Source organism: Doryrhamphus excisus, linkage group LG9, assembly GCF_037039965.1.
Source record: "Doryrhamphus excisus strain RoL-2023G ecotype Guam linkage group LG9, RoL_Dexc_Guam_v1.1, whole genome shotgun sequence".
In the NCBI taxonomy this organism is placed as follows: Eukaryota; Metazoa; Chordata; class Actinopteri; order Syngnathiformes; family Syngnathidae; genus Doryrhamphus; species Doryrhamphus excisus.
Window position 1 is genome coordinate 18,116,746 of NC_136365.1, and position 17,979 is coordinate 18,134,724.

The 17,979-nt window shown below is 42.2% G+C and overlaps 2 protein-coding genes across 3 annotated transcripts; one reads left to right on the top strand and one right to left on the bottom strand.

Moving 5' to 3' along the window:
- Window positions 1–374: 374 nt before the first annotated feature.
- Window positions 375–11,486, top strand: LOC131131044 (cell adhesion molecule CEACAM5-like). 2 transcript variants are annotated; one of them, XM_058075344.2, is made up of 12 exons: window positions 375–994; window positions 2,560–2,910; window positions 3,251–3,481; window positions 3,558–3,896; window positions 6,348–6,566; window positions 7,559–7,831; window positions 7,896–8,153; window positions 9,546–9,806; window positions 9,880–9,964; window positions 10,041–10,086; window positions 11,005–11,177; window positions 11,277–11,486. In XM_058075344.2, exons 1-12 carry the CDS (start codon window positions 949–951, stop codon window positions 11,341–11,343), a joined length of 2,349 nt encoding a protein of 782 aa, XP_057931327.2. In that variant the 5' UTR covers window positions 375–948; the 3' UTR covers window positions 11,344–11,486. The 2 variants fall into 2 exon arrangements, with proteins under 2 accessions (XP_057931327.2, XP_057931346.2); XM_058075363.2 differs by having other exon boundaries at window positions 375–614.
- A 1,271-nt stretch (window positions 11,487–12,757) lies between these two features.
- Window positions 12,758–15,590, bottom strand: LOC144899826 (complement C3 alpha chain-like). Its single transcript, XM_078793534.1, has 10 exons — window positions 15,450–15,590; window positions 15,188–15,239; window positions 14,577–14,664; window positions 14,337–14,426; window positions 14,137–14,242; window positions 13,968–14,057; window positions 13,807–13,890; window positions 13,599–13,679; window positions 13,373–13,520; window positions 12,758–13,288 (listed from the first exon to the last, which is right to left on the bottom strand). Exons 1-10 carry the CDS (start codon window positions 15,463–15,465, stop codon window positions 13,150–13,152), a joined length of 894 nt encoding a protein of 297 aa, XP_078649660.1. The 5' UTR covers window positions 15,466–15,590; the 3' UTR covers window positions 12,758–13,149.
- Between the last annotated feature and the right edge of the window lie 2,389 nt (window positions 15,591–17,979).

Here is a 17,979-nt window from a genome sequence, read left to right on the forward strand (position 1 = left end):
ATACTAAAGTCAATAAGGTAATTAAGTCAGTCTTATGCTTATCAATACAATAGATGCCATACAGTTACCTTGAATAGCACACTAGCGCTAATGACCATTGACAAAAAAAAGGTACAAAGGTTACCACAAAAGGGACAAAAATGGAATGAAAACAAAATTCAAACTACAAAATACAAATGAAGAAACAATTAAACTGCCAAAGTTATTAATAGAGTATAATTCTACCTGTCTTGGATTCAAATCACAGAACTAGCTCACAGGCCGCCATCTTGTGTAGCACAACATTAAAGTTCATTCATTCATTTTCTACCGTTTATCCTCACAAGGGTCACGGGGGGGGGGGGTGTGCTGGAGCCTATCCCAGCTGTTTTCGGGCGAGAGGCGGGGTACACCCTGGACTGGTGGCCAGCCAATCACAGGGCACATATAGACAAACAACCATTCACACTCACATTCATACCTATGGACAATTTGGAGTCGCCAATTAACCTAGCATGTTTTTGGAATGTGGGAGGAAACCCACGCATGGACGGGGATTCAACTCGGGTCTCCTAGCTGTGAGGTCTGCGTGTTAACCACTCGACCGTCGTGCAACCGAAAGTGAAAGTGATCAGGTAAATCATTTCCAAAACTATTTTTCCCCAAATACCCTGTGTTGTTCTTAACAAACTGCGAGGTATCATTTTCAAGTATCAAAGTGCATCAACGTCTCAGCCGTGTTTGTGAAAGTGTGTTGATCTTATTTCAGGAAGTTGCTTGTGAAGAAAAAAAAAAAAGGAATTTGAAGTTGATTTAATGAGGTGGTTTTAGTCATGCATGTCAAAAAGGGAAAGAGGAAGGTCAGTTCTTGCTCTGTTTCTTTGAACAGCAGATGCAAAACCGCCTCCTCTTTGTCTTGTTGCTGCGGATGGTAAACCCACACGTTTCTACGTGTTCAAATACTCCGATATGAGTTTTAAAAAGAGATTTGTGGTCCTCCTTCTCAACGTGCAAGGTAGTACATGTCTACTTTTGTATCTGAGCGTTTTGAGTTGGAGTGAGTTTGAATGTGATGTATAAAATGGTGCCTTTCTAGACCAACTTTAACAGAGAAGTTGTTTTTCCACGCTGGCAGCATCTCTGCATGTTTTTATCTTAGTATTATTAGTACAGTAATTTTTGTCTCAGCTAAAACATCACATGCCTTTGTATGTGTGTGCATTTCTATGTTCCTTGTCCACACAATTCACATGAAATAGAAACTGAATTGGACTTTTCTAGTCGCTGATGTACAAGATTAGAAGTGCTCGACTGTCGTGTCACTTCCTGAGGCATCGTCTCAGTGATAATAATCAAGTGTGAAGCAACCCAACAGAAGTGGAGGATGACTGAGAACGAACCACATTAAAGCGAACAAGACCTCTTGAAGAACCGGTGGTGTCATTAGGCCTATTTTTATATGTTCTTAAGCCCCCTCTAAATAATTGTATATTTTTAATTGATTTTTCTTTTATTTTTTATAGATTTTTTTTTTACAAAAAAATCTCTGACAAGTTTTTTATAATAGTATTAGAATTATCTGCCATTAATTTATAATCATAAATCTGTCCATTTCCCTTTATTTAATGGTGTAAGGTAGCGAGCCCCTTCACTGCGCCATTACCCAGTCCAGTGGTGTCATTAGGCCTATTGTAGGGGGGCTTCAACCACCCTAAAATGTTCTTAAGCCCCCCTAAATAATTATATATATATATAGTTTTTTTTATTCTCCAAAAAAAAAATCTCAATCACAATTGAGTATCTTTACTAAATCTGTCCAAAAGTGTGAAAGTTATATCCCGGTTCTTGTTCGTTATTTGTTTTTTTTTTGTTTTTTATTTGTCTACTAAATTCATCCTCAGAACCTAGTGACACCCCTGTGAACAACACAGACCACCTTTTCCTCTCCGATGACATCTTCCAAAATAATTCAATGTGTCTCAGAGGGAAATAAAACCTAAGAAGAAAGAGAAAGCAGCATCGTTTAGAGAAGTGAGAACTACACCCAAAAATGACAGAGCAGCACAATATGCTAAAAAAATCTGCCAAAATTCTCACAGGACACAATGGAAATCTCCCAAATAAAATGTCATATTAAAAATGGAACAATCTATGGGATTTGGCAAAATACATCCATCCATCTATTTTCTATGCCGTTTATCCTCATTAGGATAGGACTGGTGGCCAGCCAATCACAGGGCACATATAGACAAACAACCATTCACACTCAATTTGGAGTCGCCAATTAACCTAGCATAGGAGTCCTTTATGAGTAGCTGTGCATTCCTTGTTAATCAGCTAAAAAATGGGATTGGGCATGCTTGATGTCAGTGTTTCCAGGAGGCAAGCGGGAATGTTGCTATGTTAACTATTTTTGTTAACTTCCCTTGCCATCCATGCCCAAATGTTCTTAATTCGATTTAGATCAGGGGAACCATGAACCGCAAAAAAGGGCGTGGCACAAACAAACAAAAATGGTTTGTCACAAGCTTCACTTGTGGTTCTCAGGTGTGTAATGAAATGTAATGTTCTGTGTTTCAGTGGTCCTCGGTGCCGATTGGGGAGGGAACTGTACACCGACTGAGATCTGTGCCGAAGCAGGAACCACAGTGAACCTTCATTGCTACTTCACCTACCCGGCCACGCAAAATGAGCGTGAGACAAGAGTTGAGAAAACAGTGTGGTTCATCAAAGGTCAAAATAATGACCCTGAAGATCTGATGCTGGACCCTGACTACTTTGGTCGTTTGCGATCTGACTGCCATAACGACAACTGCAGTCTGACCATCGCCGACTTGAGGCAGAGCGCCGTGGTCAAGTTCAGATTCACAACTAACTATCCCCGCAAAGAAGCCTACACCATCAAGACTGGAGTCGAGGTGTCAGTCATTGGTACTGCTTTCTCTAAAAACACATTTCCACCAAACTCCAGTCCAGTTTGAGGTCAGGAAGTCCAAACTTTTGAGTGCCTGGTGGTGTGGGTGGGAGACATAGCGTGGCACCAACAAAGAAATACATCAAAAGAGAACATCTTGTTGTTTCTCTTCTTTCCATTCTCTGTCACCAATTAACAGACTGCACTGTCTAGCTCCGCCCCTTTTTTTCTACTGTACTTGGTACAATTCCCAACTCATGCCAATGGAAACTGACCCAAACTCTACTGCCTTTGTGGAAATGCATATGAAGACATTCATCATCACATGATGTAAGTGGTCTGTTCATTCAATTCCAGCTTTCGAGGTAAAAGTGCCCACGAACTACTATACAGTTCAGAGGAATTACCGGAAAGATCTGAAGTGTCTGAGCACATGCAGTCACTGGCCTGATTCTTCATACATCTGGTATAAGAATGGGGAGGGAATCCCAAATGCAAACTCCCAAGATTACTCAGTAGACCTGTACTCCAAGGACAGTTATTCCTGCGCAAAAAAAGGACATGAGCGTGCTGCGTCTCCTCCAAAGTGTGAGTAGATTCTTCAGTCTTCGTGTAGCATGTAGCTCCATGCTAACTCATCTAAAGTCCTTCTTCTGACTTCCAGGTGTGTATACCAGCCCATGTCACAAGGTGGTATACGAGAAGAGACACATCTGTGCCCTGAAGGGCTCAAGGGTGGACATTATATGCAAGTACGATGGTACGTACAGCTACAGCCACAAGTTCTGGTTCAGACCAGATCGTAGTCACATGTGGAAAACTCCCAGCATACCCGAGGATATCACGTTGGAACCCCAGTACAAGAGTCATCTGTCATATGTTGGAGGGGTGCTGACAATCAAAAACGTGAAGATGAATGATTCCGCTCAGTATTGCTTCAAATTCCAGGACAATTCTTTTGAATGGAAGAGTATTTTACCTGGAAGTATTTTGACAGTAACAGGTATGAACACACTCAAACACCTCCAAACATGACACCACACCAGCACTCATTCATTCATTCATTCATTTTCTACCGCTTTTTCCTCATGAGGGTCACGGGGGTGCTGGAGCCTATCCCAGCTGTCTTCGGGCGCGAAGCGGGGTACAACCTGGTGGCCAGCCAATCACAGGGCACATATAGACAAACAACCATTCACACTCACATTCATATCTATGGACAATTTGGAGTCGCCAATTAACCTAGCATGTTTTTGGAATGTGGGAGGAAACCGGAGTACCCGGAAAAAACCCACGCATGCACGGGGAGAACATGCAAACTCCACACAGAGATGGCCGAGGGTGGAATTGAACCCTGGTCTCCTAGCTGTGAGGTTTACGCGCTAACCACTTGTCCGCCGTGAATGAAAAGAAACATTCCTTTTCTACCGCTTATCCTCACGAGGTTCGCGGGGTGCTGGAGCCTATGCCAGCTGTCTTCAGGCGAGAGGCGGGGTACACCCTGGACTGGTGGCCAGCCAATCACAGGGCTCATATAGACAAACAACCATTCACACTCACATTTAGAACATGCAAACTCCACACAAAGATGGCCAAGGGTGGGATTGAACCCTGGTCTCCTAGCTGTGAGGTCTACGCCCTAACCACTTTTCCCGCCGTGCAGCCCCTGAAAAGAAACATTCATTCATTTTCTACCGCTTATCCTCAAGAGGGTCGCGGGGTGCTGAAGCCTATCCCAGCTGTCTTCGGGCGAGAGGCGGGGTACACCCTGGACTGGTGGCCAGCCAATCACAGGGCACATATAGACAAACAACCATTCACACTCACATTCATACCTACGGACAATTTGGAGTCGCCAATTAACCTAGCATGTTTTTGGAATGTGGGAGTAAACCGGAGTACCCGGAGAAAACCCACGCATGCAAACTCCTCACAGAGATGGCCGAGGGTGGAATTGAACCCTGGTCTCCTTGCTGTGAGGTCTACGCCCTAACCACTTGTCCGCCGTGCAGCCCCTGAAAAGAAACATTCATTCATTTTCTACCGCTTATCCTCAAGAGGGTCGCGGGGTGCTGGAGCCTATCCCAGCTGTCTTCGGGCGAGAGGCGGGGTACACCCTGGACTGGTGGCCAGCCAATCACAGGGCACATATAGACAAACAACCATTCACACTCACATTCATACCTATGGAGAATTTGGAGTCGCCAATTAACCTAGCATGTTTTTGGAATGTGGGAGGAAACCGGAGTACCCGGAGAAAACCCACGCATGCAAACTCCACACAGAGATGGTGGAATTGAACCCTTGTCTCTTAGCTGTGAGGTCTGCGCGCTAACCACTAGACCGCCGTGCCGCCCCACACCAGCACTGTCCAAATAAATTCACTCTCTAGAAAAAATCAGAGGCCATGGTTCTCAGTCAGCAAAGGGTGGAGTGCACCCTTCTGGTTTGGGAATGAGGTCCTGCCCCGGGGGGAGGAGTTTAAGTATCTCGGGGTCTTGTTCACGAGTGAGGGAAGGTGGGAGCGTGAGGTCGACAGACAGATCGGCGCAGACTCTGCAGTCATGCCGTCGCTGTACCGGACCGTCGTGGTGAGCTGAACTCTCAAAGCTCTCAATGGGTCGTGAGCGAAAGAATGAGATCGCGGATACAAGCGGCTGAAATGAGTTTCCTCCGTAGGTTAGCTGGACTCACCCTAAGAGATAGGGGGAGGAGCTCAATCATCTGGGAGGGGCTTAGAGTCGAGCTTAGAATAGAGCCGTTTCTCCTTCTCCTAGTCCGGATGCCTCCTGGACGCCTCGCTGGCATTTAATTTTAGTTTTACCTAGGTTCAAGAACAATCTATTATTATCAAACCATCTTCTTGATATGACCATTCCATCTCTGACAATTTTAATTATTTCATTTGTGCTTTCTCTGGAACAAAAAGAAGTTGTGTCATCCGTAAATAATACCAGCTTTAAGAGATTTGGAGATGTCATTGACGTACAAGTTGAACAGTTTTGGTCCCAGTATTGACCCCTGGGGTACTCCACACATAATATATAAACTTGCAGATGTGTGTTCTCCTAGCTTTACGTATTGCTTCCTGTCAGCTAAGTAGTATAGACCCAGTTCAGAACTAATTCTCTTATTCCGTACCTTTCTAATGTAGTTATTGGTAATGGTAATGGTTTTATTTCATTTGAACATGCCGATTTTATAGTTTCCATTTCGATTCCATTACAATCAGTTCATGTTTTTGTTACATCCGTCAGAAACATAGGATTCCTTTCTATTGTTTCTGACATTTCTCTCCAGGGACAGTTCTTATCGTACAGTTTCATATAAGTATGTAGAAAGTATTCATATGCTTCATCCACGTCTTTGGCACTGTACAAAGACTACCATTTTTTGCCACTCCCAAAGGAATAATAATATTCTATGTTTGCATATTTGCTCCTCTTGTCTCCAGACGTGAAGGTGCGGGTGATGAAAGCCAAAGTAGAATCATCTTACATTCTTGCACAGCTGTTGTGTTACACACACTGTCGTCCAGAACAACCTTTCTCTTTTGAGTGGCAGCTGAATGGAGTGAAGTATGTGGCCGCTGTTGGATCGAAACTAGAAGTCTACTTATATCCCGGAGACTACGTCACCTGTACTGCAAATGACGTCGAGTCCCCTCCCCTGTGTGAGTTATTTTGGGTTAGGAAGGGGTACCAAGCACTAAAGTTGACGATAAACACAAAAAGCCAAATTCACTGTAAATGAGTGAATATTTTATTAATTGTATTTTTTAACATATATATATATATTAATTTATAAAAATGTATTAATTTATAAATGTATTAATTAGTGATATAGATATATAGAATTAATTAATTTAATTAGTAATCAATTAACATTTTATTAATGTTATTTTTAACATATATATATATTAATTTATTAAAATTTATTAATTTTTTAACATATATATTAATATATATATATGTTATATTATATATATGTGTTAAAAAATAAAATTAATAAATTTTAATACATTTGTATATTTTATTTTTTAGCATATATATTAATATATATATGTGTTATATATTATATATATATTATATATATTAATATATATGTAAAAAATAAAATTAATAATTTTTTATAAATTAATACATATATGTTAAAAAAAATTAATAAAATATTCACTGATTACTAATTACATTAACATATATATATAATATAACACATATATCTATATTAATATATATGTAAAAAATTTAATAAATTTTAATAAATTTTTATAAATTAATATATATGTAAAAAAATAGAATTAATAAAATATTCACTGATTACTAATTAAATTAAAATAATTTATTTTTTAACACACATATATATATATATAATATATGTATATATTTTAATATACATATGTTAAAAAATAAAATTAATACATATTCACTGATTACTAATGAAATTATTATTAATTGTTTTATTATAATAAAAAATAACTATTTTATTTTATTTAGTAGTTATCAAATAATCCATCCATTTTCTATGCCGCTTATCCTCACTAGGATTGCAGGGCATGCTGGAGCCTATCCCAGCTCTCTTTGGGTGGGAAGCGGGGTCGTTATTAATTAATCCATATGGGAAACCTTGTGAATCTTTTCATCATTCTCATGGTTCCTCCTCCAGATGCTCTGCGGCGTCCCTTAGTGACTCTGAGTAACGCTGCTGAGATATTGGAGGGACGTCCACTGATTCTGACCTGTAACACCGACGTCTCAGCATCAACAAAATACCGCTGGTACAGGAAGAAGAGACATTCAGATGATGATGAAGTCCTCGGTGAAGACCCACAGCTGGTTTACAACTCCATCAAGTCTTCAGACTCAGCAGAGTATTGGTGTACTGTGGAGAACGAGTTGGGGAAGAAGACATCGGAAGCCGTCCTCATCGATGTCCAATGTGAGTACAACGATGTCTTTAGGACATGTGGCAACAAAGATGAGGACAATCTCCTGTCCTTCAGATGCTCCCAGATCATCCTCATTGTTCGTGAATCCTTCTCACGTCATCAAGGAGGGACGGTTGGTGACACTGACCTGCAGCAGCGATGCCAACCCAGCTGCTCGCTACATCTGGTACAAGGACAACCAAATTCTGCCCCAAAAATCTCAAAAACATTACTTGAGGTCCATCCGCCCTGAAGATGCCGGAACGTTCTCCTGCCAGTCTGAGAATAAATATGGACTTGTCAACTCTTCATCAGTTTTCATAGACGTGCAGTGTAAGTGTCTGACATGGACGTCCAGTTTAGGCACCGAAGTCCACAATGGAGGTCCTAAGTCCAATATGGATGTTCACTTTAGGTACCAAAGTCTAACATTGAGGTCCTGGAGTCCCTGTTAAAGGACCAAAGTCTGACATAGTGTCAAAAGGTCCAGTGTATACTCAAGTCATAAGTCCATGTATATCCAGTCTAGGTTCCAAAGTCCAACATGTCCTAAGTTCAACTTAGACATCCAGTACAAGGGCCAAAATCCAACATGGAGGTTCCATCACTGATGTCAAGGTTAGGTACCAACATGGAAGGTCTAAAGTCTAACAGTTTAGGTACCAAAGTCCACCATGAAGGTCCTAATTCCAAAATGGATGTCCTGCGTTCACTGAGTTCAACATGGATGTTCTGTTTTGGTAGTACAAAACAGAACATGGAAATCCAGTTAAAGGACCAAAGTCCAACATAGGGGTCCAGTGTAAGTACCAAAGTCCAACATGAAGGTCCTCAGCTCTTGTCTAATTAGCGACAAACTCCACCAAGGAGGTCCTAAGTCCAACATCAATGTCCGGAGTTCAGCAGGGAGAATCTGTTTCGGCAGCAAAAGTCCAACATGGAGGTCCTAGTCCAACATGGAGTCCCTGTTAAAGGACCAAAGTCCAACATAGTGTCAAAAGGTCCAGTGTATACTCAAGTCATAAGTCCATGTATGTCCAGTCTAGGTTCCAAAGTCCAACATGTCCTAAGTTCAACTTAGACATCCAGCACAAGGGCCAAAATCCAACATGGAGGTTCCATCATTGATGTCAAGGTTAGGTACCAACATGGAAGATCTAAAGTCTAACAGTTTCTAACAGTCTAACAGAAGATCTAACAGTTTAGGTATCGAAGTCCACCATGAAGGTCCTAATTCCAAAATGGATGTCCTGAGTTCACTGAGTTCAACATGGATGTTCTGTTTTGGTAGTCCAAAACAGAACATGGAAATCCGGTTAAAGGACCAAAGTCCAACATAGGGGTCCTAAGTCCAATACAAAGGTCCAGGGTAAATACTAAACATGGGTGTAAACCATATAGGGACCAAAGTCTAACATGGAGGTCCTGATTTCACCTTGGAGGTCCACTATAAAGACCAAAGTCCAATATGGAGCTACTGATTCCAACATAGATGTTCAGTTTAGGTACCAAAGTCCAACATGGAGTCCCAAACGTCTACAATGACTGCAGCAAGAGGAGAGTGAGAAGATCATGAGTTTTTTCCGCCATTTGACACACATCTTCTCCTGAGAGTGGAGTCAGAACATCACAGAAGAAACCTAGTGAACCTCCAGGCTCGACTTTGTGAAAGATTTTAGGGTTTCACCGTGACTAAAGTGTATCTCCACCCATGTTCTCTACCAGATGCTCCTAAGGTTTGCGTGATCTCAGTGGGACCCTCCAGTGAAGTACGCAAGGGTGCTTCAGTCAGTATGAATTGCAGCAGCGATGCCAACCCAGAGGCAAACTACAAGTGGTTCAAGACCAATGACGACTTGAACGTAGCATCTGAGAGTAGCATCACCTTCACCAACATCCAAACCAGCGCCAGTGGCGAGTACCACTGCGTGGCTTCCAACGGTAGAGGGCGCTGTAATGCAACAGTGTTGCTCCAAGTGGAGACTGGTAAGTGGTCAGTGAGTTCCTCCCTGGAAAGTTTTGATTGTCGCCATGGTAACTATGACGCACTGTTGCTCAGGTCCCATGATGGTGGCAGCTTATGGCAGCTTAGTCGCCGTCGTTGTTCTGGTGGTCCTGGCTCTTGCCGTCTTCCTGGTGTTGAGGTGAAGACTACAGCGTTATGCTTTAGTCCAGGTTGTCGTCTACTCCGCTTCAAGAACAACCTTCTTCTTCTTCTAGGAAAAAGAGGCCATCAAACAGAGAGACCGCAGATTCCAAAGCACAGGTGACCAAGTGAAACTGACCACAAAACTTCTTATTCCCTGTCTTCCCTGTCTTATTCCCTATTCCCTAGTCCCTGTTCATCTTGAAAGATCCCGAGGATGACTCAGGCACTCACACCCCTCCACCACAATAAGGTGGTGATTCACGGAGGAGTGAAAAGAAACATTCATTCATTCATAGAGGCGGGGACTGGACTGGTGGCCAGCCAATCACAGGGCACATATAGACAAACAACCATTCACACTCACATTCATACCTATGGACAATTTGGAGTCGCCAATTAACCTAGCATGTTTTTGGAATGTGGGAGGGAAAACCCACGCATGCAAACTCCACACAGAGATGGCCGAGGGTGGAATTGAACCCTGGCCTCCTAGCTGTGAGGTCTACGTGCTAACCACTCAACCACTGTGCAGCCCCTGAAAAGGAACATTCATTCATTTTCTACCGCTTATCCTCACGAGGGTCGCGGGGGATGCTGGAGCCTATCCCAGCTGTCTTTGGGAGAGAGGCGGGGTACACGCTGGACTGGTGGCCAGCCAATCACAGGGCACATATAGACAAACAACCATTCACACTCACATTCATACCTATGGACAATTTGGAGTCGCCAATTAACCTAGCATGTTTTTGGAAACCCGGAGCATGCAAACTCCAGACGGAGATGGCCGAGGGTGGAATTGAACCCTGGTCTCCTAGCTGTGAGGTCTACGCGCTAACCACTCGACCACTGTGCAGCAAAAGAAACAATGCAGAATAATATAAATAAATACCTGCACAGTCTGACCGAATCTGAGCTTCCTTGTTAAATTAGATCGTAAATATGAAAAAATGAACAAACCAAATGCCACTGAATTGCAGGAATTGATTGACAGTAAATAAATGTACACTTGTAATACTGCATATTTATACTCCTCAGTCCGACGGGGGTCCAGATTGCCTGGAAGACCTGGTTTATTCCAAGGTCAGCTTCACCAAATCCCCTGACGGTGCCATCTACTCCAACGTCACGCCTGCTCCCCGCAAACGCTTTGTGGAGGAGGTCGACTGTGTGGAGTACGCCATGGTTAAAAGTGATGGCCGCGTCTCAGGGTGAGTCCATGATGAATGAGTTGAGATTAGAAGTACCGTCCTACCGTAAAGTGTCCTGCACCAAGGGGATCAAATATTAACGCTGTTTGACACTGACAGGCTGAAGCCTGAAGAGGGCGCTGATGTACGTGAGCTGTACAGCACAGTCCAGAAACACCACAACTGATGATGACCGCCAGCTTTGCGGGGATGGAGACCTCCACGCCACCATGACGCAAACATGAGACGTGCTGGACTTTTTGGGGCGACTTTACAACTTTTAAGCTTAGATAAGAAAAAAAAAATTATCATGGACACAGGTGTCTCTAAATAAATTACATTATTTCTCAAAATATCATTTTTTTTATCAGTTTATGATGGTTGTACATAGCAAAATAAACAAACTGAATATCTCATACATTGTGGAAAATTGTAAAAAATACTGTATCGATATTATCAGGGATTTAAAAAGAACATTGGTACATGAATGCAGCACATCAGTGATTCCCAAACTTTTTAGTGGTGTACCCACTAAAAATCTGATATGATCTCTTTATCGATTATATAATAATAATTACTATATTATTAATTAGCCCATTATTATTACTACTACTACTAGCAGTAGTAGGCTACTATTAGCCTGCTTATTGGCTTGCTTATTAGCCTGCTTTTGCCCTATTATATGATATTTGTCAGAGATTTTTTTTAATAAAAAAATAAAAATATCAATATAAAATATCAAATTATTTAGGGAGGGGGATTAGAACATTTTAGGCCTAATGACGCCACGTGTGGATGTGTTTCCTGTGATTTCCAAGTGTCCGTGAATGCAGCGACAACTTGTGTCTCAAGAGTTACGTGATACATCCGAATGGTAGCATTTAGCTAGTTTTGATCCTGCTTGTCGAGTATGAAGTGTCCAATACCTGACTGGAATCTTTCCATGATGTCCCAACTCTAAAAGAACCACTATCCCATTTTTTAATGGCGTCCGAAATACACAAATACAATCAACCAATGAAATAGCCTCATTTTCGGTTTCTACTTTCGGTTTCTGCGCCTGCGGGGATTAATTATCACACCAATATAAATTAAATCTTCAATTTAATACTCTTAATAGACAAAAAAAAATATTGAAACTTACTTATTTGCTGATATGATGCAAACAGAGCAATGAACAACTTGAGCTCTTCCTTCTTCCTGCCGCTGCAGTCGCCTCGTGCCGTGAGTCATTCAGGTACACTCGTAATTGTGAGACTTAAGCGCTAATTTTTTCATTTTTTTATTCACGTACCTCTACATAGGCGGTAAATTTTACCTGTACTATCATGTATTTAGTATTTTTTAATTATTATCATCACTTTAAGACATTCTAAGGGAAAAAACATGTATATACAATATATATGTGTGTGTTATGTATATACCGTATCACAGAAGGAATGTAAATATTAGTAATTAAGAACACAAAAGGCAGTTTTTAAATGAAATTTAAAAAATCCAAAGATACACTACCACTATCATTTGTTGTTTTTGAAAAGATGTAATGGGACACACACCTTTCACAAAGCCATGAATAATTTATAATGAATGTGTTTCAGCAATTTCAGCCTTTTCTGGATTTTATTCCAAAGAAGGATAACTGAAGAAGAGAGAAGTACAATATATTCATCATAGGCTTATTCGCTTGTGAACACTGCTTTTTACACTTAGGTGACACATAAGAATGTTAAAAAGTGCCTTAAAACATCCACTGTAAACCGAATACATGTTTTACAGTTTGACCCAGGAACAGTTCTCTATGATTTCAGATGGGGAGAATAGTTTTGTAACATCAATAAATGTGTACTTTTTCATGAAAAAAAACATTTTATGAAATGTAAAGACAAACATTTAACAAGAAATGACAAAAGAACGAGTCACTGACCTACTGTTGTAGCTTTTTTTTTGTGTAAAAGACGTGTTTTCTCACAGTGACCACAGCAGACCAAGCGTCTTACAGCCTGCAAGCGTTCTCAAAGAGTTCCTTGGCGGCGGCATCGAGGCTCGTGCATTTGGCCTGCAGGTCCCTGCCGCACTCTGCAGGCGAAGGCCAGCGTTCCACCCAGGTTGCCTTACCGAGCGTGTACATGAACCTGACACACAACAACAAAAACATTGCAAAAGACGTGTGTGTGTGTGTGTGTGACAAAAACACACCACCCTGACTTCGGTCTTACCTGTTGCTGTCACGGTCCACGTCCCACTTGTCCTCTTTGGGCCCGATGATGAGGTACTGTGAGCCTATCTTCAGGTCCAGTCCTTCTCTGCAACCTCCGTGGGACATAAAGACCCTCTTTTGACCTGTTTCGACTCCCGCCTCCACGCCTGTGAGACACATTACTCGTGTAAAAAAAAAAAAATCACTCAAATGCGTGGGAAAAAACCTGTGACAGAACCACTCACCCAGTTTGATAACGCGTGTGATCTCCATGTCGTATCTGTCGTAGTAACTGTGGCTGACGTTCACGACCTTCACCTGGAAAACTGGAACACAGCGAACACAACGTCACAGCGGGATGACCGTATATTGCTGATATTTCAAGCAGTGGCGGTGGAAGCGTGCATGTGCGTCGCCATGGCAACACAGGATGAAACTAAAGTCTGAGAGTACCGTGATGCAGAGACTTGCAGGCAAACGTCTCTCTTTCCTTCTTGACAAAGTCCTCGCCGTCACTTTTGGAGATGCAGCAGTCGCCTGCAGTTTTTTAGTGAAGCATACTTAAGTTTGAAGTTTTTGGTTATTTAATGCGGGTTCTTTTTGTTGTTTGCTACCTTGCGTGCAGCGGCAGACATTTTCCTTGCAGATGTGAGTCAGGTCGTCGGGTTGTTGACTGGGCGTGTACGTCCTACTGCAGCGTTGGTCTAACAACAAAAGTCAAAAGTCGGTCAGTGACATAAAAAGCGGAATCTTTTTTGCATTGAAAGGCAGGCGGCGTCCCACCGGGGTTGTAGTACTCGTACACAGCGACCCAAGACGGCTGCAGAAGGCCCACTTTGAAGTTCTGATGGAGCCTGAAGACCAAGATCTCCGGTTCCTTGTGCGACACCTTGAAGACACGGAAGTTAACCTGAGCTTGGAGGAGCGGCCGAGGCAAAGCTGTGTGTTCTGGTCCTAGTTCTAGTCCTGGTTCTGGTGGTTACCTTGAGCAGGTGGATGATGAGAGAGCCTCGGTCGCTCAGGTTGTCCACCATCTTGAAGTTGCTGATGTAACGGTCCACTGAGTTGGACAGCTGGACACACATCATCATCATCATCACTATGAATTATCATATTATCATACCAATTATTAGTTAAAAACAATTAAAACATTACCATCATTTTTATGTCATCATTACTATTCTTGTTCTAATAATGCTATTGCTAACAGGTGAGGTGTGTACCATTTCCAGGTCGGAGTTTTCGGGGGTGAAGCCGGTGGGCAGGGTGACGTCCAGCACCACCATCCTGACATCGCTGGGTCCTAAAGCCCTGTGGGGGAGGCAGCACATTTTATCATTCACTCATTTTCTACCGCTTTTTCCTCACGAGGGTCGCGGGGGATGCTGGAGCCTATCCCAGCTGTCTTCGAGCGAGAGGCGGGGTACACGAGAGGCGGGACTGGTGGCCAGCCAATCACAGGGCACATATAGACAAACAACCATTCACACTCACATTCATACCTATGGACAATTTGGAGTCGCTAATTAACCTAGCATGTTTTTGGAATGTGAGGGCTGAGGATGGAATTGAACCCTGGTGTCCTAGCTGTGAGGTCTGCGCGCTAACCACTCAATCACCATGCCGCCACATTTTGATCATAATACCGCTATTTCCGCAGAGAGATAAATAGAGAAAAAGAAACAGAGAGACAGACAACGTGTGTGATGAAGGAATTATGACACTGTTCAATTCTGACACTAAAGAGGAAGACTTTTGTGGAAACAGTGGATGGGGGCATTTATTTTATTCAACAGAGTACCAAGCTGGCCAAAAGGGGGGGGGGGGTCCTCACCTCACTTTGACAGTCATCTGGTAGGACTTCTCCACGTCTGATGGAGGCTTCTCTGTGGTGAGACAAGATTCTTGTAGTTACTGACATCAGAGGTTTTCTTCCATACATCTTCCATCAAGAGCTATAGCATTCCACTAGTATGTTTTTGTTGCCATCATTATATTTATCCAAATAAAGGTACCTTTAGTCATGCCGGGTATTAAAATGAACAATAAACTGAAGAAACAATGGCGGTCTAATTATTAAAAAAAGGCAGACTCACCGCTGGCCTCCTCCATGGCGACACTGAGCTCAAAGTTCTTGCAAGGAATCTTCTCGTCCACTTCGTGGAGCTGGTTGTAGTAGGTCACCACCTAGAGGGGTCATGTGACAGGATGTCAGCGACACCGTTATGGCTTCCCTCAGCGTCGTCATCAGAATCAGAATCGCCTTTATTGTCATTGTATTGTCATTCATTCATTCATTTTCTACCGCTTATCGTCACAAAGGTCATGTGGGGTGCTGGAGTCTATCCCAGCTGTCTTCGGGCGAGAGGTACACCGGGGTACACCCTGGACTGGTGGCCAGCCAATCACAGGGCACATATAGACAAACAACCATTCACACTCACATTCATACCTATGGACAATTTGGAGTCGCTAATTAACCTAGCATGTTTTTGGAATGTGGGAGGAAACCGGAGTACCCGGAGAAAACCCACGCATGCACGGGGAGAACATGCAAACTCCACACAGAGATGGCCGAGGGTGGAATCGAACTCGGGTCTCCTGACTGTGAGGCCTGCGTGCTAATCACTTTCACGCCGTGCAGCCTTTTTAAGGATATTCATTCATTCATTTTCCACCGCTTTTCCTCACAAGGGTCGCAGGGGTTGCTGGAGCCTATCCCAGCTGTCTTCGGGCGAGAGGTACACCGGGGTACACCCTGGACTGGTCGCCAGCCAATCACAGGGCACATATAGACAAACAACCATTCACACTCACATTCATACCTATGGACAATTTGGAGTCGCTAATTAACCTAGCATGTTTTTGGAATGTGGGAAGGCAAACTCCACACAGAGATGGCCGAGCCAGGAATCGAACCCGGGTCTCCTAGCTTGTGTGGTAATTTCATTCATTCATTCATTCATTCATTCATTCATTAATTTTCTACTGCTTATCCTCACGATCAATACGTATATGTATGTTGAGACCTAGGAGACGGCAACATAAAAAGCTGACGCAAAACAAAAGAGGATGACACAGAACACACCGAAAGATACAGAGAGACAGACACCGTGTGTGATGAAGGAATTATGACATTGTTGAATTCTGACACTAAAGAGGAAGACTTTTGTGGTTTTAGTTACCCACAGGATGGCGATTAATGACTTTACTGGTAGGCTACGCACGTTTATGCACTATTCAGCACTATTCAGCACTGTTTAGCTATGGGAGCTGAGTATTGCACTGTTTAAATAGCCATACTGCACCACTGTGTGGCATGCACTGTTTGGAAAAAAGCATTTATCTTATGAAAAGTTTAAAAAATCTTTCTTTGTGCATTAAATATCCCACTTTATGACATGGTAACAGTAAAACAGTATCATCCATCCTGGTATCCATTCATATATCCATCCAAAAACAGTATCATCCATCCTGGTATCCATTCATAGATCCATCCAAAAACAGTATCATCCATCCTGGTATCCATTCATATATATTCATCCAAAAACAGTATCATCCATCCTGGTATCCATTCATATATCCATCCAAAAATAGTATCATCCATCCTGGTATCCATTCATATATCCATCCAAAAACAGTATCATCCATCCTGGTATCCATTCATATATGCATCCAAGAACAGTATCATCCATCCAAAAACAGCATCATCCATCCAGGTATCCATCCAAAAACAGTATCATCCATCCTGGTATCCATTCATATATCCATCCAAAAACAGTATCATCCATCCTGGTATCCATTCATATATCCATCCAAAAACAGTATCATCCATCCTGGTTTCCATTCATATATGCATCCAAGAACAGTATCATCCATCCAAAAACAGTATCATCCATCCAAAAACAGTATCATCCATCCTGGTACCCATTCATATATCCACCCAAAAACAGTATCATCCATCCTGGTATCCATTCATATATGCATCCAAGAACAGTATCATCCATCCTGGTATCCATTCATATATGCATCCAAGAACAGTATCATCCATCCTGGTATCCATTCATATATATCCATCCAAAAACAGTATCATCCATCCTGGTATCCATTCATATATGCATCCAAAAACAGTATCATCCATCCTGGTATCCATTCATATATGCATCCAAAAACAGTATCATCCATCCTGGTATCCATTCATATATGCATCCAAGAACAGTATCATCCATCCTGGTATCCATTCATATATGCATCCAAGAACAGTATCATCCATCCTGGTATCCATTCATATATGCATCCAAGAACAGTATCATCCATCCAAAAACAGTATCATCCATCCTGGTATCCATTCATATATGCATCCAAGAACAGTATCATGCATCCTGGTATCCATTCATATATGCATCCAAGAACAGTATCATCCATTCTGGTATCCATTCATAGATCCATCAAAAAACAGTATCATCCATCCTGGTATCCATTCATATATGCATCCAAGAACAGTATCATCCATCTAAAAACAGTATCATCCATTCTGGTATCCATTCATAGATCCATCCAAAAACAGTATCATCCATCCTGGTATCCATTCATATATGCATCCAAAAACAGTATCATCCATCCAAA